Below are 23,764 nucleotides of genomic sequence, written 5' to 3'. Positions count from 1 at the left end.
CAACTGAAAACGTTTGGCACTCTGGGTGGGGTGACATTTCTGTAAAGAGTGTTTGTAAAGGCGGGGGGCTGGGTTTGTGCTTCTTGCCATTCCCTGCCCACTGCCTAGCCGGCTGGAGGCTCCTAGACATCCAATTTACAACCTCTTTGGGGAGAGTAAGTATTACATTTTTTAAAAAATCCCGTTAAAGACACGTTTATGTTCATACACCTGACAAATGGCTTTGGTTTAAAAACTGGAGTTGGCAGGAAATGTGTTCATATGATGATTTAATTCCGTTTTATTGGCTACGCAGCTATTAGAACACTTAAAAGAAATTGTCGTGGTATTTAATACTGAGCAGCACATGCTTAAGTCCCACCTGATAAGACATTTCAATGGTGTGCTTTCATGTTTCGGGTTGTCGAGAGGTATTTAGATGCCCTGAGGAAAGGGCATTCTCTGTGCTGAGCGCGAGTCCCAGCCTGTGACATAGCAGGAGTTACATTTCGTGCCATTCCTTTGGGTGCGCGGGAGCAGCATGTGCCACCCTCCTGTCCTCCCCGACCGACGGGACCCAACCTCTGCAAAAGAGCTTTGCTTTGTTCCTCAGAGGTATTTGCTGATTGACACAAGGACAGTCAGAAAATGAGTGCTAGAATAACAGAAAATGCAGATGAAAATGAAGAGGTATTGCCACGTAGTATTTAATTTTACTGACAGTAATGGTGTCCATCAGTCTTCCAAAAAAGGTTTCTAGAAGTTCATGTACTCGTGCGTTTGTGTTTGCTTAAAAGTCTGTTCGGCATCATGGTGGTGATGGGTAGTGAATCTTCTGTGTTCCTGTTCTCTCCCCCTCTTGCCAGACTATCCATGGCCATAAAGGACCGATAACTGCAGTGGCTTTTGCCCCCGATGGCAGGTACCTCGCCACGTACTCCAATTCTGACAGCCACCTCTCCTTCTGGCAGGTAAGGATGCGTTACCGTCCGTCTGTCTGCATGCACATCGTTAATGAACTCACGTTTGGGACTTTCTTTTAACGTCATTCAGTAATGGTGTAATACATAAGGAAATACTGACCGCAGGAAAATCCCAGAAGTTAGGGCAGAAGCTGAAACCTCAGCGCAGAGTTTTGTCGTTCACCAGCCCGCCCCGCCGCGGGTCCTGCACTGCCCTCCCACCTCACCCCGAAGCGAGCGTGCTCCTCTGCCTTCGGGCACGGGCAGGGTCGGCTGTTGGACTGAGGCTTGGTCCCCCAGTCCCCGCCTCTCCCTTGTGTAGCTTTGAGTAGCAGTGTCCCTGCAACACGGGGGATTGTTCCTATTACTGTTTCTGTTTAAGCGTGTCTTGCGGCTGTCCCTGGGAGAGGGATGGGGCTGTTTGCATACACATCAGCACATCACTTCTGGGCAATCAGAGAACACTCTCAAATGATAAACTTTCATATTTGATGTTTAAGGTTTGAGTACGATACTGTTGTAATAGTTCAATTTCACATACCTAAAATGTCCCCTGGGTAAAATGTGGAGCTGTATAGGAGACATAGTCCTGCATGGGCCAGGGCAGTGGCTTCTCCCCGGTGCTCTGTCCCCTTCCTACTGCTACGGAGTTTTCTCCTCTAACTCCTGCAGCCCCATCAATTCCAACAGAGAGGGAGCTTCCGGAACGTGTCTCCTTTTTATTTTTTTAAGCTTGATGCAAAGCTCTCGGGCCAAACGCTGGTTCCCAGTGCTGCGGTGCCCGTGCCCCCCTGCCCAGCTCTGCTCCAAGCCCGTGTGTGGTGGTAGCATCAGGGACCCTGTGCTGGGCTGTGCCGCGCAGTGTGGAGCTGTCTTCTGTTTCCCTAATGGTACTGAGAGCAGGAAAGCAGAGATACAAATGGTATAAAGAGTGTCTGAAACACAAGGAGAAGCTGAGAAACTGGCTACCATTTTGTGAAGTATCTAGAGGTTTATTTTCTTTAAAATATGAGCATTCTCTTTCTTTGTAATCTCATGTCGGTAGGAATATTTTTTGTCAGTTGTAGGCTGCTGCCTACATTCCCCAAGCAGGACTTTTTTCTTCCTTCAAATGGCTTTAGACTTAAAAAATACATTATTTGGAAGCAACTGATCTGATCAAGCAGTGCGCACTATTAAAATCATTGACTCTTACAGTAATCAGACTATAAAACAGAACTCAGTATGCCCATAAGTACCAATTATGCTCTTTAACACACTTCCGCAGTTTTCTGTGTCATTCAGTAGTTCTACAGGTGCCATAAAAAATTACTAAATTATTATCCACCACTATATTGTGCGCTTTCTGAGACAGTAAATGAGAACATCAAGAATCTTTGTCCATTGGTTACTTTTATTCAATTTAAGTGCTCAGGGAAAATCTGGAAAGCAATCAGGCCGGATCTTTTAGAATTGGCAGGGAAAAAAAGTCAGGCACGAGTTTTAAATGGTATTCTGCCACGCTCTTCCAGGTGTATAAATGTGCACGTTAAAGTGGCTTTTACATAAAGAGTTAAATATACCTACACATTTAGTTTTAAAATGTGACCTCGTGCACTAGTGATTTTTCCCTTCTGTGTTCTATTTGGCACTATTATTAATGCAGGAAAATCAGTAACATTAGTCATCTTAAAAGGGTTATTACTCAAGATGATTTAAATTGTGAAAATGTCAGTGGTGCTTGCATGCTCCCTGCTAGAGATGCCATGATTTACACTCTCTGACACCGCTCTGCTGCCGAGAAGAGCCAGGAAAAAGTAATGGCTTGTACTTTGTACTGATCAGAATTCAGGACATGGCATCAGCAATAACACGCCTTAAATGTCCCAGGATTTGCCAAGGTTTCATGGGGCACGTCTCAGGGACGCAGCCGGCCGGCTGCCTGCTGATGGAAATCCTAGGGTTGCAATGCATGCGGATGGAAAGGTTTTCGAGAGTAAAGCAGCATTTCGGAAAGCGTAGGATTTTGTGTTATCTCAGTGCGTTAGATCAGAGAATCTCATATTTAAAAATGTGGAGCTAGACACCATGCATCAGCAATAATTGGCCTGCTTTCCAACGGGTAACTCAACAGATCTCTTCTGAACGGCCTCTTCATCTACCAGACAATAAAAAAGCTCTTGCTGTTGGTTTTTTTGTGTTTGTAGCTATCATGACGACTGCTCTTTATTCTGCATATCTTCAGCTCTAGTGTTTTTATGATTTTGATAAATAATATTCCAGCATAAATATCATCTTATTAATATTTCATGGGTTTTCCTTAAATTCTGATTTTTGTATGCTTATGCTTAGCATGCCTTCATAAATTGCCCCCAGGGAGCGCAGTAAGGTATGCCCACTGACTTCATCAGGTCTTCCATTGTGCCCAGTTGTGTATCGTGGTCACTAACCACCATCCAGACCACCCAGCGCATTGCCTAAATGCTCAGCTCCCCTTCCATTAAACGGCGTTGCTAGACCCAACTCTAACAAAATTTGAAGTAAGCCTGGTTTGAGACAGCCGCTGGTCCCGGGGATCGCAGGGGTGTTGAGAGGAGGTCCAGGTGCGCGTTGTGGGTGGTGACCCTCCCCAGAAGCCGCAGGCAGGCTGGGTCACCCGTGGGTGTCCCTGCAGATGAACACCTCTCTCCTGGGGAGCATCGGCATGCTGAACTCCGCGCCCCAGCTCCGCTGCATCAAAACCTACCAGGTGCCCCCAGTCCAGCCGGCCTCGCCGGGCTCCCACAACGCCCTCAGGCTGGCACGGCTCATCTGGACCTCCAACCGGAACGTCATTCTCATGGCTCACGACGGCAAGGAGCATCGCTTTATGGTCTAGGGTAAATCCCCCGCGCTAGAAACCCCTTTCTGTTTCAAAGTTCCTCGTAATTCTCCCTCTCTCTGTCTCTGCGCTCCTCGTGCGGGGTGCCCACGCCAGTGCCTGCAGACCACTGGTGGGCTCCTGCCCGGCTCTGTGGGGCGGCTGCGCTGACACCGGCCGGTTTTTCCTTGCAGCCGGGAGAAGGAAGGCGACGGCGCTGGGGAACGTGCTCCTTGCGTGGCGCAGCAGAAGCGGGGGATCAGTAACACTGTGATGGTGCTCCTCGGCCAGAGCCGCAGCGGCAGGAATCAAACCAGGCTTTGCAGCCGGGCTGAACCCAGCCCCTTCCTCGCTGGATGTTGAGTTCACGCAGCAGCCCTCATTAAACACGTTTTTCCTTTGGAGACTCTCGCAGAATCTCAGTGTTTACCAAAAAGGCTCGTGTTTACATGTACTTTCTCCTAGTGACCACTGAATGATGGCGGGTGATGCACCTTAGAGCTAGGCACTCGGGTTTCTTACTGAGGGGCTCATGCCTCGGGATGGGGAGGGATTGAGTTTCGGGGGGTGGATGGCCTGTGTTCTGATCCGAAGGGGATGTTTCCTCATACAAAGTCTCAGTTTTCAAGAGAATTGGAAGTGCTGCTGTGCCCAGTCACTGTTTGCTGTAGTCTGGAAGAAAGAGTAATAGTCCACATGTAAATAAAATTTAAAAAAAAATCTCTTTAAGATGGAATAGCAAACTTGAAAAAAGGAGTATTTATATATAAAGGTGTTTTTTGCTACCAATGCAGGTATTTATTTAAAAAAACAAAAAGACAAAAAGCTTTTTCTTCCTAAAGCCGCTCCCATTTGTGCCGGGACGTGCAGGGCAGCGAAGCCATGCACCCACGCCATGCCACCCTGCGCTTGTCCGTGGTGGCCTCACCGGGGACCAGAGGGGAAGGACACGGGCCCCGGAGGGAGGCGGCACAAATGGCATCGGTGGGGAGCAATTCTGGCTGGAAAAATGGTGAAAAGTATGTAGAAGGTAAGTTATTTGAATGGATATATTGAAACATTTTCTTCAGTAGGAATATTCCTGTGTAACATTAGCTGTGACTGTGTTTCCCTCTTCTCACATATCTAATTTTGTGAAATATTTAATAGTGTGGAAGTATGCTGGTTTATGCTCACAGTAAAGGAAAAAAAAAATCTATAAAATACTATTTTATTTAAGCATATTGATGTATATGTTTGTATAGCTTTTTCTTTGCCATTTTTGTCTAAAAAGCTCACAGAACTGAGAAGGCTGTCTTTACATAATAAAGTAAAAATGGTACTTACAGAATCTTCCCTTCCCCAAAAAGGAATAAATGAATTCTTAAAATGGCTTCTAAATATAAAAAGCATTGATTTTTAGGTGGTCTGTGTAGTACACTGTACATGAGAGTGAGATTTACAGTCCAGAAGCTACATATCTGTTTGCTGTTTAAAAATAATTTTAAAAAATTTAAAAGCAAGAAATTAAGACCATTAGGAATGTTTAACACAAACTGCCGTAAAGTTTAATCTTTCCTCTGACGGGAATGTAGTGTATAGTGGAGAACTCTGTAGTAGAATATCAGGGTCTTTTCTAAGGGAACTAATGCAGCATGCATGTACATTGTGTTCATACAGGTATATATGTAACCCTGGAGATTAAAATAGAAAAAGGAGAGCTCACAGAGACTTCTCATCCATAGAATGAAATGCTGTAATTTTCAGTGTAGGCTTGTGAGGCGAGTGCTAAGGTACCCTGTAAGTGTTCTCCCACCGGGATCCTATCCGTTAGGTTACGGTAGATGTCACGTATGTATATGTGTTTACTTCCAAAACAAAATGCGGCCCCAGTAGGAATGTGGACGATGCCCCTGCAGTGATTTCCTTTGTGGTATGGTGAACAAACATCTTGAATTATATATGCATTAAAATGTTTGTTTTAAGCTAGAAGTGTAATGGATTTTCTCAAATGCAGAAGAGAGCTGGTAGTTATCCTCGCGGTCCTGAAAACCAGTTTGTGTAGCAAGAGCCGAAGCGTTAGTAGTGAGAGATTTGTTTGCTGAGGAGTCGCTGACCCCCGAAATGTCTCTGGCTGAGGCTGGGGCCGGTCCCCCCGGCCGTCGGGCTGGGCAAGGGGCCGCCGTGCTCCCCGATGGAGATGCCTTCCCACCCCACTGGTATGTGTGCACTAGTTAAACCCAACCCTCCGCTCCGGTGACTCTGTTAAGCCCAGTCCTGAACTCCTGCCCAGCCTCACGCTCTCAGCACTGCAGTGAGATGTGTATCGTCATTCCAGTGTAAGCTTTTAGCGCTTTATTGATCTGTTAGTACTGTATTTGGGCTTGTCCTTGTAAATGTAGAGGCCGGTGTGGCTTCATTGGCAGTTTACAAGCAAAAGACAACATGATGAGACACCTGTATGAAAATGTTGTGATGACTGAAGTCACCATGTGGTGAATGGTTCACGCGTCTGCCTCTCCAGCAACTTCTTGACGAATCCACTCCCCGTCCTCTCTATGTATTAAACTTCCTGGTGTAAATATGCTTGTGAAATAAAACTGAATTGTATTGAAGAATGTTGGGTTTCGTGGCCTCAGCCTGATGGTGTGTAAATAGTTGCTGATTGATAGTTGCTGCTGATTTACTGGCCAGTACTCTGAAGTCTTTTCAGCAATCTGAAGTCTTTTCACCATTTAAGAAAATTCCTCCTTTTCATTTGAAAATCAGCATGAATGAGAGCAGAATGGGTCACCCTCAGAGCGGGCGGGGGGGCGTGGTGAAGGGACTTCAGCCTTCGTTGCGAACGATGGAGGTAGGAGGATGCTGAGAATAAAGTTCTCTTTACTCCCAGAACAATGTATCCAAGCAAACAAGGGAATATTAATCTTCCAGAAATTCACCAACGCCGGTGGGTGCCAGGGGGTGCTCTTTCCTTCTCCTCTGGTTTGCGTTCCCCCGAAGAAAGTAATTGAAATAAATTAAACACTTTGGTTTTTCTGAGGTGGTGTGCGGGATTGCCAAGTGTGTTTAATGTAACGCTGTGTTTGGGTTGGAATCTGCGATACACATTATTTTTTAAAAATGGCAGTTGCGTTTGCCTGCAGAGGAAGCCCCAGTGCCGCGCGGCTTGTGGAGGGGCATGGGGTGAGGCGGCGCAGCGCGGGGCCGGTGAGCCAGGGGGGGTCAGGCATGACCTAATCAGCCTTCAATACGACAAACCCACGAAGGAATTGTGTGAATGCTCAATTTCGGGGTGCGTGAATGCGTTAAACGTCAGTGGCTCCTCTGTTTCCTTAGGGGTAAAGCGTGCTGGTGGCGGCTGGGTGGGCGATCCCGGGCCGGCTGCAAGGCGGGCAGGGCACGGCGGCGCGGGAGGCACAGCCAGGCAGCGCCGGGCGAACTCTCACCTCTCCCCTCCTCGGCTGACAGGCAGAGCTGAGCCTTGAAAAATCAATACTTGGGAGCCAGGAGGGAAATATTTCCAACCTCTAACTAGAGAATGTATTTTGACAAGGCCAAGATAATCCAGGCTGCACAGGAGAAAGAGAAAAGAAGACTCATTTTTAAAGCTTGACACTTCAAGGTGGTTTTGTGCAATGGTTTAGAGAGAGCATCGATACGTACAAATACCAAAGGTCAAAAAGAAAAGCCAGAAGAATTTCAAAAATTGGATGCGCTGGTTTTGCTGTTTACTTCGCAAGATATAAACTGTTTGATTTGTGTAGAGATGGTCAAATGTAGTCAGCTCAGTGTTCACTGCCGTCTCCTCATTTAATAGAAATGAAAATATACTAAAGCCTAGATTATACCTTAAGCAATTTACCTATAAAAAGTATGTGCCTATTTCCTGCCATATATCTGCATTCAAGGACATTAATTGCTTTTGATTTGGCATGATTGCATTTTGATGCAAAAAGATCAATATTTTTTTCATTTATGCAGCATCATTTTTTGATAATTAAATATCTGGCTGTGTGCTCGGGTGCTACATGAAATGGTCAAAAGCGCTACGGCCCTTCCCCTCCTTGACCAAGGTTTCGTTGGCACCGAGCACCTACGCCTTCTGCCGGCTGGGTTAGGTCTGACCCAGCTGTGTGCTGCCACCGCGGAGCTGCGGCGGTGCCCGCGCTGCCGGCGATTCTGCGGCGCACGGCGCTGCAGGCGCCTCCACCTTCCGTGCATTGCACGGAGCAAAGCGAGCGAGCGGGGCGGCCCGGCGGTCCCCAGCCGAGTGCTGCGGTCGTGGTGCCGACCCCTTCCCGGCTGCGACTCTGGGCAGGGTGTGGGCAAGGGGCGCGGTGGAGGGAGGAGGGCACCTCCTTGGCTTAACGCCGCGCTGGCTGGGAACGTCCATCCTCGTCTCGGCACTGGGTGTAAAACCGCACCTTTGGCCGAGAGGTGTAAAATCACATCAAGGCCGATTTCACGTGACGAACACGATGCAGGGTAGTGTGAACGATTGGGACGTTGCACCGGATTTGTTTAATACTGATCCAAGTAACAAAACTGCCCTGAAGCGTCACGTAAAGCCAAGCAGCGTCTTCCATAACCTCGGGAGGAGGAGGTGGGATGCGATACCTGCACCACGGCAGGAAACGTGAAGGACGGACCGGGATGTTTATGGCAGCAGTGAGGAGCTCGCGGCCAAAGGTACGGAGGGGCAGGGGCGCGGGTGTGAGGGGCCGGAGCAGAAGCAGCCGCGTTACGCCTCAGAGGAGGTGTAGCACCGGGGCCCGAAGGGGACATCGTTAGCGACGGAGCGGCTGTACCAGCGTTCGGAAGGTGCTGGGGAGCGGCTGGGCGGCACACGGGGGACGGACTGACAGACAGCTCCCAGCACAGAGGAGCAGAGGGAGAGGAAGGGACGGATGAGATCAAGTGGGAAGGTGCTCCCTTCTCCGGCTTGAAAGAGCATGTATTAAGGCTGAGGGAAACGAGCCAACCTGCGAGAAGGTGACTGAGATACAGAGCGATGGACTCGGGTGTTACTAATTGCATACGTGCGATAGTCTCTGAACTGTCACCCAATATTCTGCTCGAACTGATGCAATAGAGATTGTCGACTAATTAGCGTTATTTGGAGTAAGATACTGGAAACGAGAGGTCACTTGAGATTTATAGAAAAAAACCTCTAGAAAAATTATACCAGGCACTTCAAATTTGCTGCTTAAAACATGAGGGAGGGCTCCCCCGCTTTCCCACGTCACCTCGCAAGCCCCAGAAGCCCTGTGAGTTACCTTTCCCTTTAGAAAAGAGAGTTCCTGGCCAGCTCCAGCCCTTGCATCTCTCCCTCTGTTTCCAATGCTAGGAAAGCACAACCAGCGAACGAGTTCCTCTTGCTGCCCGAGCCCGCCCGGGTAGAGGTAGCAAGAGCGACGGCCAGGTTTGCTGTCTCGGGAACACAGGAGGCTGCGTGGGAGCTTCGGAGAGCTCGTGGGCACTGGGGGGTACATGGCAAACCGAGATGGGCTGTCGAGGGTATTCAGTCCCAAATCGCAGTTCAAAGGTTTGCAAAATTGTCAGGACCCTTTGTCGGGGCGTTGTCTCTGTAAGAAACTCAAGAGTATCTTGGTTTGTAAATTAAACCTTTCAGATGGTCCTTCCTGTGTTTAAGGTCTTTGAGCACGCGTGGAAGGAGTACGTGTCCAAGAACATCTACGCCACTGGGATTTCACATCAGCGTTTCCCGGCAGGACGTGTGGTAAGGGAACTGGGGAGGTCCCAGGCACCGTCGCTGGGCAGGGACGGTGCGCAACGGGATTCCAGGGAGCTGAGGAGAAAGCAAGAGAGGGGTTCTCCCAACCAGCTGTCTGGGCTGTGCCCGGCTTTCACAAACACCGAAACTTTACCAGCGATAATACTTTTGTCTGAACAAAAGTATCAGTAACAATCTGCATCAGAGCCTCCAGTGTGATAAATTGACACTTGATGGCAATAGTTGCCTGGAGTGCTCTTTGAACAGGAGGGCTCCTGGGGAACTTCCCTCTATCTCTGATGTCTGAAAATTAAAAATTAATCCTGTATGAAAAATTAAAAGGTGAAACTTTCTGCTGCAGCAGCACAGCTTTTTGAATGTTGATTTTGTTTTTTAAATGAAGGCTGAATGACATCTACGGGAAGATCATTGTTGTTGCATTTAGAATATATGATTTTAATTGATTTTTGTAAATTGGAAACCTATTTACAAAGGACTGGAGTAGCTTAAAATGGGGGGGGGGGGGGGGGGGGCAGTGTAGATATTTATTTACTGAAGTAACTGACTTTAAACAGGCATTTATTTGCTCCTGTACAGCTACTCCCAATTTACGATACAGTAAAAGAAAACTGCTGGTTTTCTCATAAAATGGCGGTGGAATCTGCACATCTTGCAAGATTAAATTTGATTTTTAAAAACCCCGCCTTTCTGACAGCAGGGAGTGCCTCCTGCCCCTCGCCGTTCAGGCACGTGTCTTCGCTTGCTGCGATGGCAGCATCACCCCTCGGTGCCACCCTCTCGTGACCAGTGTCGCGGGAAAGCCGGGGGGTCCCGGTGTCCCAGGTGGGGTTGGCCACTGGGGAAAGCTGCTGTACTTGTACCCCCCTGAGATTAGTCCTCCTCTGTGGGCAAAGCAAATACTGCGGTCAAGCCTGAGTGGTTTGAGCAAGAATATTTCTTCTTACAAGTTTATCCAGAGCCAAGGGGGAGAGAAGCTGACTGCACTACTCGTTTTATCAGTACTCGCATTCAGATCTCACCTGTTGCAAGTTTATTTTAAAAGACCCATTTCTTCATCTTCTGCATGGCCATCAGCTGGCTCGGGCAGGCGGCTTCTGTCTTGGCAGTCTGGCTGACTTCATCCTGGCGCTGCTTACCGGTCTGATCTGCAAAGATACAGCTGATGAGAAGATACTCCAGTGACAGAGCTCTGACGATGTGCGGATGGATTATCTGGGTGGTACGCTACTTGGGCCGTGACTGCCAGAATACCCAAGGTCCCCTTTGGGGACCGGTGCAGGATTATGGCATTTCCATCATCAATATCTCAAATATTTCTGGCTCTAATATGACTCTCTAATAGACCATGTTCTTACACCCCGGGTTACATATGGCATTACCTGTGTGTATCAGGTGAGATCTGGTAGCAATGTGAGAAATACGGCGACTGTGTGCGGGTACACTGGGGCCACGGGTGCTCAGGCCAGTCCAGCAGATCAGAGCATTTGAGGGAGCATCCCACCCTGTCTGAAACACGACAGTGGCTTTGTCCAAGAGCACAGCTGCTGCCCCGACGTTCGGACTGCCGGTACCAAGCTGCCTGAGCCAAAGGGAAAACCAGAAGAGAAGTTTCCCCACGGTTGGGGTTGCCATGACCATCGCTGTTGGTCTTCGTGGAGGTACGTTTGATGGTTAGTGGGTATGAAGGATACCCTTTTGCAGTTCTCTCTGCACCTGACTGCTTTTGTACTATATATTATGAAATATTGTGCAGCTTATTAAATAGTGCCATTGTAAAAACCGCTTCAGGCTCTGGGTCCAACCCCAGCCCTCATCTCCCTGCATTGAAGGGAGTGGGGTGACACCCTTTATGGATTTAGCCCAGGCTACAGTATGAACGATAGTTCTTTCATTTAGGTCTCATTAAAAGATAGTCTTCTCTAGCAGCCTGCAAGGACCAAGAGTAACCGAGAGCTGTTAGGTCCAGCTTCACGGTAATCTCGGTTCATAAATACGTCTAAGCACGTACCCGTGTTGAATCTGAGTCACCTGGGGACTGGCAGGGGTGAGGAGGAGCGCGGATGCTCTGGAGGTGCCCTTTGGAGACGGGACCGTCGCTGCTGCTGCGCCGGCTGCTTTGCAGTCAGCTGGCCGCCCGGCCGCGTGGGTAGCTGTGGGAGACGGTGTTTTCTGCCTTGAAGGATAATGTTGACCCATTTTTAATTATCTTGTTACTCCAGGAGGATCTCAAAGGTGGATTTTATGATATTTCAAGACGGAGTTTGTATGGTAATGAATTGCAATGAAATGCAAAACAGCATGGAGCCAAGAGGGAACCTGTTCAGCAATGCACAGCACCGCTGCAAAGTAGCAAAAAATATTTATTTCTGCTTTAAGGATGGAGAAGTTATTAAGACAGGCTGCATATTTTCATCTTGTTTGCAGTTTAGCCAGAAAGTGGATTAAAATCCATTCCAGAGCAGATCCAGATTTCTTGCAGAAACAAAGACAGCCGTGGGTCTGCCAGCTGCCGGGCTGCCCCGCTCGAGGAGAAGGCAGGCACGAGGAGGAGGGCGGGAGCAGAATGAGCCCTGGGAGCCAAAGACTGTGAGAGAGGGAACCAAAGGATCAGAGAACGACTGCAAAGCCCGCGTGGCTGAGCGGGAGCCTTCGGAGCGAGCACCAGACGCTCCGGGGCCAAACCCAAATCCCAGCGCGATCCGCCAAGACGTGCAGAGCCATTTCCCCGTGCTCGCTGAGCCGTGTTTTCAAACCTGGGTAATGTTTTTTTTATGAGAGCGGACTGCTAGGCCTCCTGTTAGCTCTGCCAAAAACCTCGGGCCAGGCAAAGTCATTTCAGCAAATCATTGTTTTTCCGGAAAACGCTGCTCCGTGCAGCCAGGTTATTCACAGAGTCAAGGTGACGCGGGCAAAGAGTGCTCACCGTCGACACCAAAGGCCGAGACACAACCAGGGGCGATGGTGGGGGATGTTCCCTGCACCAGGCAGTGCGGGACTGGGGAGGGGGTGTGATGCTCCGGGGTGGGGCAGGCGCTGGGAGACGGGAGCCCTCAGCCTCCTCCTCATTTGGAGAGGACACTCGGACTGCAGCGTCCCGTGCAGCAAGGTGGGAAGAAGCTGAATGGGTTTTCACATGTTTCGTACGGCTGGAACGTTTTCAGGAGGAGAGACTGAGAAATACCCTCTCAAGAAAACCTTCTTGCCCTGCGCTTGCGATCCCCACTGCTCGGAAATACAGGGCAGCCCAGTTTGTCCCCCTCCCCGAGCGGGGCCGTGGGGCTCTGAGCCCAGGTTTCACGTTCACGTGAGCTCTCTGACCAGAGTGTGCCAGCCAAAAACGGGGAGGAAGGGGAAGGAGGTGGCTGCGAGGGAGCTCGAGCCCCGGCGCAGGCTGCCCCGGGAGGCCGTGCCCTCTCCATCCCGGAGATGCTCCAACCCCGACTGGCCGTGGCCCAGGGCGGCTGCCGTGGGGGGTCACAGCGGGCGGCCCCCAGCCTGGCGTTTTAGGATGGGTGGCTCTGGCGTGGCCAGGCCTCGGGAAAGGGTCTCTGATGGCACCTGGGGAGCCAGGTAAAGGCAAACAGCGGAGGAGACGAAAGCTTTTGGCTCAAGAAGTGCTTTGCTCTGCTGGTGCTTGCTTGGCATGGCGGCTCGAGGGAACTCCTCGCTCACGTGAGGCGTGTGTGTAACGGCAAGGCGGTTACGCGCCGGGGCATGGGGCTGTGGGAGAGGGCAGGCGAGGGCTGCCTGCGGTCAGGCAGCGCCAGGGCAGGAGCTGCTGCACGAGCCCGGGCAGTGTCCGGCACGGAGGGGGGAGCTGCGGACTGGGTCTCAAGGTGAGGGTCACCTCTGACCTCCCCCAGGTCCTCCACCGCTGCTCATCCATCTCACGGCCACTCTCCAGCAGCCGCTTCTCTCCCTTCCTGCAGCCCACGAGCATTCACCATCCATCTCATTGATTAAAATCTGCGTCTGCCCCCGAGTGAAGGAAACCGCCAGCACGCCCGGGGACTTCAGGCTGGGGTTTTCTTTCCCCTCCTGGCGCGTTTGTCAAGAACGGGTCTGTTTTCTGCCCCGAGGCTGCACCTGACGAAAATCCGTTTGGGGGGTGTGAAAGACGCGGTATGCTGGGGGTCTCCGTGACTCCGAGGGCCGAGGAGAGGCACAGCCGCTGGCAGCACCCTCTCCCAAAGGCTGCTCAGTGGCCCCGTGGCAGCGAGGGTCTGCCCCAGGGGTGTGGGGGGGTCTTACACCCTGAAACCACCGTTCCTGACTCTTCCCAACGCATGCTGATACTGAGCTGTGCGTGAGGCTTACGGCCAGGGGCGATGGGCCCAGGTGTCCGCCCCTGCCTTGCCCAGGCGAAGGTGGATGTGGGAAGCTCCCCCCGAGCAGCGGCGCGCTCTGCCCGTCCGGCCTCGTGGCAGCCCGTGGCCCGAGAAACCCGGGTCAAACCCCCGTCCGGGACCCGGCCAAGCCCAACCAGCCGCGATGGGATGGGAGGGCAGCGCGGCAAACCAGCCCTGGATGAAGACTTTGGCTTCCTGCTGGAGACGTTCCTCAGAAGCCCCAGGTTCCACGCAGTTGGCACAGGGGCTCCGCTTGCCCCAGCAGGTGTTTTCAGAAATCCAGGCTTGTATTTAAGGTGTAGGATAGGGTCTGCTCTCTCCCGTTCGTATCACTCGTCTGCCCCGCCGCCCGCTTGCTAACTCGTGTACCCGTAATTCGGTGGGAAGCTAGCAGCCGGAACTTGACACAAAGCTGGTGTCCCATGTAATTTGAAATCCTTCTGTAAAAGCGGCTTTTCCAAAATTCCAGCAGTGCTTCTTCATGTGTCGAGGTTTTTCTACACTCGCTCGCAATTTTTGCCCGTTGACCTTTAAAAATTTCAGCGCGAGGAGGTTGTGCGAAGCCTCTCCCCGGGAAGGAGGCCGCAGCGAGGCTGGGACGGAGGGACGGAGGGACGGAGGGATGGAGGGACGGAGGCAGCTCCCTGGGCCCCCGGCCGGGTGGGAGGGAGCAGGACAAACACCTCTCCTACCTGTACCACCCCTTTCGGTTTCAGGGATTCAGAAGCAAACAGATTCACATAATGACTGGGAAAGCTGCATAAGGACTGGAATATTTCTGAGGCCAGGCCAGCACTGCGGTGGAACGTGGAAACAGTTGTGCCGCTTACAGACATTTGTAAGATCTAACCTCGAAAAGCCCGCGTTTCGGAAGGCCGGTTTGCAGCAAGAGGGCCCTCTTCATCAGGGAGTCCGCCTTTATCGGCAAGTACCCCTCTGAAGCCTAGATCATATGGGGAAAAAGGGAGGTTTTGTTTGCATTTCAGGTGCGAGTTTGTCTATCCGGTGTGCTTCGTATCTCCCGCAAGAAGAGATGAGGTGTGATAGCGGTTTCCTGCTGGCTCTTCCGTTTTGCTTTAATGCGCTACGTCATCTTAGCTTTTCTGCTCGTGTGGGATCCTGTTGTAAATAAGTATTGCATCATGCATCATACAAGAACTAAAGAAACCCGAAAGTCAGGCGGGAATGAAAGGAGAGCTGGAACAGGAGGGTGAGTCCAAGAGACCGGAGGGGTTGGAGATCTCCCCGACCCTGCTCCTGGGATGGGGGGGATTTGGAAGGAGGCAGGAGATGGTAAGCAGAGCTGAAGGAGTATCACTGGAGGAGCAGCATCGTCTGCCTTACCAGAGTGCAGTGGAAATACCTGTCTGTTTAACTTCAGGGACATGGAAAGCAAAGCTGGACGTGCGGTGGCAATTGGAGAGGATGCACAAGCGATTGGAGAGGATGCACGAGCACGTGAGAGTCCTCTGGGCTGGCGCTGGAACGGGGACTGGGGGCAGCGGGCGAGAGATGCACAGTGGAGGGGACGGGGGTAGAGGGGGCAACATCGGGGTCGACAGGGTGGGAGGGTGCTGAGGCAGTGCCCAGGGTGGGGTACACCTCCCTGCCTGTTGCAGAGCAGTAGCTATCTGTGTCTCTGCTACCTCTGCCATCCAAACGGCTTTCCTTCCTCCATGGCCATCTTCTCCCCATCCCTCCTCAGCAGGAGCAGCGGCTGGTGGCGCGGTCACAGCCGGACTCACAGCTGTGCCAGCAGCGGGCAGGGAGGGGCAGCAGGCAGGAGCCCTCTGCCCGCACACCCTCACACGTGTGCCCGCGAGCGTGTGCGACGCTGGAACAGCATCCTTTAATCACATAGTTATTTTAAAGAATGAAGCGGACCAGAGCAGAGATTAAAAGCTAACCTGACACGAAACCAATCAAAGTTATCAGCAAACCATTAAATTGCTTCCAGAAATAAAACTCCACTCGTCTTGGCAGGGAGAGAGGCGAGATGGAGGTGCCTCCCCGCTCCCCCCTTCCCACCCCCATCCCTGCCGCTGTGGCCAGGGATGCCTCCCACCTCCCGCCGCTGCCCCAGCCAGCCCCCGTGGGCCCCTTCCCGCGTTTCCACCGGCCCAGGAGCCTCGGCTCCAGGCTGAGATGGAGGTCGGGCTTTCGGCTGGGTCTCAGTGCGGTTTGCCTCCTCGTGGGCAGCGTCCCTGGCTCCCCAGCCGGCCCGAGGAACCGCCGGGGAACCGCTTGGAAAGCGATTTTCCCCAGGTAGTCCTTGAGGCTCTGTGGCCGCTGGTGCACGGCGCGGCTCGCTGGGCTCTTTCGGGTTCTTAACGCCGTAGCCCTGCCGAGCCCGGGGAGCGTGGGCTGGGGAGCTGGGCAGCGTCCCTGCCCGGGCTTCGGTCCCAGCCTTCACAGGCCCAGCTTGCCTGCGTGCCGCTGCTCCGGTGTAACTATGCTGCTTCTGGGAAAAGCCTCAGGCGGAGCTGACGGCCGTGTGTGTCTGCAGAGCTGCTGCTCCTGCTTGTGCTCTCTGGTGCGGTCGGGGCTGGTCTCGCAGAGGTGCACCATGGCCCGACGGGAGCAAAGCCCAAACCGGGGAGAGGAGGAAGCCGAAGCACCGGGATCTCAGTCTGTCGTGGCCGCTGCAGCGCTCGGCTTTCCTGAGAGACCCTCCATGAGCCCCATTGATCATTCATGGGATGTCAGGTGGCGTGCAGATGGGAACACAGGCCTATTGATTTTTACTAGCTCACTAAAAATTGAAAAGGGGGAGCAAACACCCTTAAAAAGCTGGCGTTAAAGCACCGTTTCCTGAGCGGTCATTCCCCAGCATGGGTTTGTTTTAAGGAAAACACAGTATGTGTATCCGTGTCTTCCATGAGAGTGAGGGTAACACCAAATGGCATTTATTTCACAGGCGAGGTCATCTGCTGAGCTGCAAGGAATGGAAACAAGCAAATAAAGCCCAGAGCCCCAACCCAGTCTTTGAAAAGCTGCGTAGGTGAAATGGATTCAGCCACCTCTAAATGGGCAGCGGTCCCACCCCTGGAGATCCGCGGGGTATGTAATCAGGGGGAGAGCCACAAGATGAGTTCCCATCAAGTGCATTGGCTTGGAAAATGGGGAAAGTTTAGGGTCAGGCGCACGCATTCTCGGGGGAACGCTTACCATGGGAAGCAGAGCGAGGTTCGGCCAACGCCACCGTGATTACTTCTTCCAGTGTCAATTTTCCGTACTTTTCAGTTTACTGACGAATCCACCTGCTCATGAGGTGTTGCAGTGCTCTGGCTGCAGGAGAGAGATTCTTCCCTTCCGTGAGCCAAACGTTAATTAGCAAAGCCTGCACGACGCTCGCCATGGTTAACGGCCGTATCCCACCCCACGGTCAATGGCAGCGCATCGTGCTATCCCTGGATAAATTAGATGAAAACATCGCTCTGTGTTCTCATTTTCCTGACTTGTATCCCAGTGCTGTTTTTCCTGCAGAAGAGATACTTTGACTACGTACAGCAATTCATCTTCACGTATAAGCCTGCAGGTAAGGCTAATATCAACTCCCTAATGGCCCGCTGTCTTACAAATGATATAGGGCATTTGGAAGGAGAGTAAATGGGACTCGTGAACTTGGAACCACGAGCCGCCTATCAGGGACAGCTTATTTATTCCACCCACAATGACTGGTAATTATTCCGTTTGGGAGGGAGTGATCACTCCAGCTCTGTACCTGCCTGTCACACCTCTTGCAGTACCCCAACCCTGGTGATCCCCGGGGCGTGGGTCAGGCGTGGGCAATGCTCTCCCAGTGGCTTTGGAAGAAATCCCCTTTCCTGCGACTTTGGATGGATGCGCTGGTATCACAAGGATGCAGGGAAAATATATGGGAGAGAAACCAGATTGTGCCATCTTTTGTTATTTTAAGAGATTAGCCTAAAATTGGAGTGATTTTTCCAGATTTGTGTTGGGGAGGGGTGGGTTTCCAGAGCTTTTACAATCATTCATCAACGTCTGGTTTTGCACAACAACAAATAATAAGCCCCAGCCTTCGCTTTTTAGCTAAATGAGCAGAAGGCAAGGAAAGGGCTGTGCTAGGAAATGCGCAGCAGCCCACACTCAAGTGTAGCCAGCTTTATTTTGCACAAGGTAACGTCAGCTTTGAATTATGTCAGTGAGGGACAATACGAGTCATTAGAATTGATGTCCATAATACAACTGATAATATGCCACGCACAAGGTGTAGGCAGCACCAGATGATGAGCTTCCAAATCCTGCCGTCGCTCGGTCAGGGTTGGATGACCGATAACCAAAACAGCAAACCCCCAGCCTCGTGCGTGCCCCGCGGATCCCGGCTGCCCGGGCAGCGGGCGGGAGGTCTCCGGGACTTGGCAGGATCCGTGGTGCTGCAAGTCACTTGCTTCCATGTTGTATTTTTAAGAGCTCATCTTGTGAGGCATTCAACAGCAAAGCTTTCCTGGGCAACGCATCCTGGGATTTATGGAAGGATTGTTTACAAAACAACGGTCCTCCGTTCAGTTCTGTCCCAAGGGAGGCAGCGTGGGATGCCGAAGGTCATGGCTTCAGGTCAGAGGTCCGAGTCACAAGGGATTAAAAGAGATTAAATATCTTCTTCTCCAAAACTGGAGGTTTGGATAATTAATTGCTCCCTAAACATGAAAGCTTTAAATGATTGCCCTCCATATATGCCAGATTCATTCTCCTGCTCTTGTTATTTGTCTCTGCAGGGGAAAACGCACGCGGACGTTAAAAATATTTCTCTTTTTATAAAACACGGTCAGCATTATTCAGAACAGGGGTGACTCTAAAAAGTTAAAATTTTGCTAGTTATGCTTACTTGATTTTCCAGGTAAATCAATACTATGCTTAAAATTAAGGATTCCTACAAATTCTGTCCGAACGGCTTAGAACTGCCCCTGCAGAACAGCGCCCTGGGAAGGACAAAGGCCAGCAGCCCGCTGCCGAGGAGGGGCCGCAATCCCCTTCTGCCTTAAGTACCCGAACCTTCCACCCTCCCCAGCATCGCCACCCTTGCACCTAACACCCCTCTTCCCACAGGGGAAAAAACAGAAAATCCCCCCCAGGGGAGCACCGGTGCTGCGGGCTGAGCTCTCGGAGATGATGGCATCCTTGGGGACTAGCCACGGCGGCCGCGCGCCGGGTGTGAGCTCTCGGGCGATGCGAGAGCCGTTCGTGGGCTGGGCCGTGCCCACTGTCACCCCCCGGCGTGGACTCTGATCCGGGCAGGGACCCTCGCCCCGCTCAGGGCCGTGCTTGGCTCTTGTCAGGAGTGGGTGCCGGGGCAGCAGGGGCTGCCCGCCGAGGGGCGTGTGCCCCAGGGGAACGGCGGGGACCCTGCGCCGGGGGTGCTGCCAGGGGAGGGCACAGAGAGGAGCCTCCGCACATGGAGCACGTCTGGTTTGGGAAGCCACGCGTTGCTGGGAAGCTGTGCTGCGAAACAAAAGGTGTCTACAAAAAAACCCAAAGGTAAATACAATGCAGAGCGGCTCGAATTTACTGGGTCTCCTTCCTAGACCTCTCACCAGTGTTTTGACAAGAGATGGTTTTTATCTCCCCACCCCATTTATGGGCTTCCCCCTTCGGGTTCCCTCCAGAGCCGGGCAGGGCGGCCGCCCGTTCAGCCCCTGGGAGCCCCCACCGCTTCGCCTCCGAGCATCTTGTCCAACTCCGCTAAGGATTTAAACACACATTGAAATTAATCTGCTAGATAAAACCTTTTCTTCATAGTCTTTCATTAATCACCCGTCCTTCCCATATTTCCTTGTAGGAAAATAGATTTTTAAACCTGTCAGATGTGGTTTTGTGGGATTCATTTTGTGCCTTTTCTGTCTGTTCTTCTGCGCTGCCAGGGAGGAGGGAGACAATTAACTGATGTTTTAAAAATGCAGAGCACTCATTACTGTACTTAGCTAATAGATGTGAATTATGTAACTATTGGATGCGCTTAGGGTATTAAATATAGATTTTTATTTTGGGATATTAGGTTTCCCAGCAAGGCAGGGGATTGACACAGCTGAAAATTCAGTTCCTGGTCATATATAAAATAGGTAGCTGCAAAATCGGGGCCCAAACCTGGGGGAAAAAAGACCAACTGGCACTAAACTGGTGGTAGAAAGCTGTATTTGCTTTTTTTCAGACACAGCTGCCCTGCCGCCTGTGCCGGGGTAGATGTGTTGGGTGTTTGCCGCGCGAGGCAGGGGCAATGCTGCTGCAGGGAGCGGGGCGATGCTCCATGCCAACGCTGGGGACGGTGCCTGGGGACTTGCCCTGGCTGCCTGCGTGCCGGGGACCCCGGGGCCCCCGCCTGGGGCTACTGCTGGGGCTGGGGGCGGGCGCTTTGCTCGGAGAGCTTGGGAGAAGGAACATCGCTGTGAAAAGGCCAGACCGTGGCTCCCATCAGCCGTGCCTGGCTCCTGCGCACGTCCTCCCAGCGTGTTGTTATCCCGGCGGCAGATCACTGCCTCTGGGAAGCCCGTGTCCCCTGCCGAGGGTGGCCAAGCTGTGGCCACGTGTGTTTCCAAGCTGGGGGCTGGCTGGGCGCCCTGCCACGCCGAGGCAGCACCGATCGAAGCCCAGCCCTGGCACCGGCGCCGTGCCTGCCAAAACCCCCCAGCAGCCGCAGCTCCCCATGCATGGCCCCGGCTCCAGGCTGCCACGGGGTGCCGACGGAGAGGGGCTGGGCTGCCAAACGTGGGGGCTTTCGCTTTCGGACAAGTGCTCAGTTAGACAGTTCTTAGACCAAAGTTTGTAATTTGCAGCTAAATGCCCCAATTCAGTGCTCTCAATTCGACCACTCCTCTTTCTGGGTTAATCTAAATCCTGGCTGGCTTAAACTCTCCGGACCAAATGCCGTCTGCTCTGCTCGGTGGGGCCCCAGGGCTTCTGCAGGCATGGTGGCGGCAGCGGGACGTGGAGGGGGACTTGTCCCCAGGGCCGCTTTCCAAGGTGACAGCGGGGGTGCTGCCAGCCACCCGTCCTCACCTGCATCTGAGAGGGGGCAAGGACAGAGCGAGGAGGGGCTGCGGGGACAGGGCTCCCCAGCAGAACGGTGGCACCGAGGGGCAGCTGCCCTGGCGCAGGGCTGGCGGAACAGCAGTGTCGTCGTGAGCGGCCCCAGCCAGCCATGTGTCCGAGCCCCTTTCAAGCCCGTTTTAAGCTGTCGCAGTGTCCCCTGGAAGCGAGACCCAAGGTTTCATTAGGCACAGGGTGAAAAACATGGGTTTTTTTGTTTGCTCGCAGCCCGCTATCTGCTAATCTCCTCGAGCCCTCGCAGAGAAAGGAATAGCCGCTGGCGCTCTCCCTGCCGATGCTCTGGCCAGCAGCAGCATCCCCTCCGCCCTGTGCCTTCCCCAGCGCCTGCTGTGCCAGCCCCGGTGCCGCACTGGGACGCCTCGTTCTGTGCCAAAGCCGTTCTTCCCCCGGCGCCGGCTCTGCATCCCCAGGTTGGGCTTGGGCTCGGCACGGGTTGTCTGCCTGGAGCACGTGAACCACGGGGGCCGAACACCCGCCAGCCAGCACCCCTCAGGCACGTCGGAGGCTCTGCTGACCTCTACCACCACGCGCCCGTGGCTCCCTCGCTGGCGACTCGACTTGCGCGTCCCGGGGTGAAGCAGGTCCAGTCCCTGAGCCTCATCACTTGTATCAGTCTGTGAACAACGAGCCCACTGGAGGCAGGTTTCTGTACAAACATACACATGTTAGCCACCTATATAAAATGAAGACGGTGGGAAGTTTATGTGGGTGGTTTCTGGGATCAGGCAGCATGCGGTCCTTCGCTCGGGCTCACCAAAACACGTGCACACCGAAGTCCAGCTCCATTTCCACACTGGCGGGGCACCTCCAGGCAACAAACTGCACCCTGGCATCAATTATGGGTTGATGTGAAAATGCAGGGGTCAGGGGAGGAAAAACTTCCAGGAAAGGCGGCGCTGGAGCCCCTGGAGAGGGGTGCAACATAAGGCTGTCACTCCCTAACGAACCGGGAGTGATTAGCGGCTGTCGCTGACGGGAAGGGCGTCTGCTCTGCCAAGCTGGCATGGTATCAAGCAGCTTCAATTTGTCGGGAGTGTGAAGCCATCCCCTGAATAAGTTGCTGGTGGACGTGCTGCAGGGGATTGAGTGGATCCCAGAGGGTGCAGAGGGACTGAATGGATCCCAGAGGATGGGGAGAGGGTCGAAAAGGCGGCTGGCAGAGGCAGTGCTGGGGGTTGCCCGCTTTGCTGCCAGCTCCCTGGACTGGGTCTCACCCACCTTGCTCCAGGCCAGGTTCTGCTTTAGATACTGGGCATTTTACAGTTGCGTTTTAACTTAGTTGTATTTCTGCAAAGTAAAGCTGAATTTGCATTTTCTAGAGAAACAAAGCCCAACTTTTTGGGCAAAAGAAGCTTTGGGGCTATCGATCAGCCTTTCTGCTTTTCTGCAGTGAACCTTTGCCAGACGCACGCCCTCGGGGACCAGAGGCAGCTGTGCTGTTGGCTTGGGAGATGCCTCATCGCCTGAGACAGACGTAATGAATGAAGACCCTAACGATGCCAGCGGAGACAGGCCCGCGGTAAAACACACACTCCAGCCACGCAAAAACGTGCCCCTTCTAAAATATGCAAGTTGGTTGAAGAGGCCGAGGTGGAAAATAACGCCGGTAAGCACAAACGAGGATACATACCCGCTCCGCCGCCCTTGACACACTCGCCCTCCAGCTGGCTGGTGCTTGCGGAGCGCGACGGAGCTCAGGCAGGGGCCAGGTCCGCTGTCGTGCCGTGGTCCCGGGCACGCCGCCCCGGCCGGCGGAGGCACGGCCTCCAGCCCTCCTCCTCCGTGCTGCTGTTGGGGCTCTGTTGTGGTTCTGCTAGTTAACGGGTTTGAACTTGTCCACGGAAAACCTGTAATTTATGGTGGGGTAGCCACGTATCTGAGTTGTGATTAATTTAAATGAGGATAAGTGCTCTGCATACGGGAGGCCAGGAGAACTGGGTGTCCTTCAGCATCTCTGCTTACAGCCACGGTACGTCGGAGGGCAGCAGGATGGAAACCGCTGGCTGGACAATCCCCGTGTGTTATTAACCACCCGGGAGACGTCAGAGCAGCGTGAGAGGAAATATCTGAGGTGAATATGAGCCACAGCTGTCCCACGGAGGGCGAGAGGCAAAAGAAGTACAGAGCTAAAGGCAACTGGAAGTATAACTGGAGGGACGGAGTGGGAGGGGGGTAACAGAGGCTTAAAGAGCCCCAAGTCCACAGCGATTAGTGGGACCGGGAGTTAAAACCAAACAAAACCTGGCAGGGAGAAAGAAGCAGCTAAAGATCCAACAGAGCTGGAAAACAGACAAGGCTTGGGATCAGAGCTGAGAAAGAACGACGCAGAGATGGGCACACACCACGGCAACGAGAATGAGTCAGGAGAGCGTGCCACGGGAGGAAAGATGCAGAGAGTGCTTTGTAAAGGTCCGTGAGCATCTTGCAATAGAAGAAAAGATGTTACGGCAGTTACAGCACCAGTAGCCGGGAGGGTTTGCTGCAGTACACAGCTGCAGCAGCAGAGAAACTCGACTGTCCCTGTGGAAGGGAAGGGATCGTGCATTCATTTCACCTGGGACGCAGACACGCAAGCCCGTGTGTTGGTAGGAGCAGCAGCGTTGCTAGGAAAGGCAAAGCCATAGGTAGTCGAGGGACAGCGAGAGCTCCCACCTCGTGGTGGTGAGTCCAGCTAAAGGAGATTTTAAACTAATTCAAGGAGGAAAATAAGAAACTTCCCCGTTTGGAATAGAAGTCAGCATGAGAACCAAGGGAAAAGCACCTGCTGCAAAGAAAGCCAAAACCTCGACCAGAAGCACTCCCTTCAGGGGAGAATGGTCATGGAGGAACATGG

At 52.7% G+C, this 23,764-nt stretch overlaps 1 protein-coding gene across 1 annotated transcript in view; it reads left to right on the top strand.

The window, feature by feature from the left end:
• Nucleotides 1–4,329, top strand: part of WDR7 (WD repeat domain 7) — a 148,437-nt gene extending 144,108 nt beyond the window's left edge. The window contains exons 27-29 of the mRNA XM_059833252.1: nt 846–950; nt 3,595–3,799; nt 3,975–4,329. Coding sequence (XP_059689235.1) covers nt 846–950; nt 3,595–3,798 — 309 coding nt within the window. The 3' untranslated portion in view covers nt 3,799; nt 3,975–4,329. The remainder of the gene's footprint in view (nt 1–845; nt 951–3,594; nt 3,800–3,974) is intronic.
• Nucleotides 4,330–23,764: the final 19,435 nt, after the last annotated feature.

The sequence above is a fragment of the Gavia stellata genome, chromosome Z (assembly GCF_030936135.1).
Source record: "Gavia stellata isolate bGavSte3 chromosome Z, bGavSte3.hap2, whole genome shotgun sequence".
In the NCBI taxonomy this organism is placed as follows: domain Eukaryota; kingdom Metazoa; phylum Chordata; class Aves; order Gaviiformes; family Gaviidae; genus Gavia; species Gavia stellata.
Note: the sequence above shows the minus strand (reverse complement) of the source record. Positions and strands in the feature narration are given on the sequence as shown.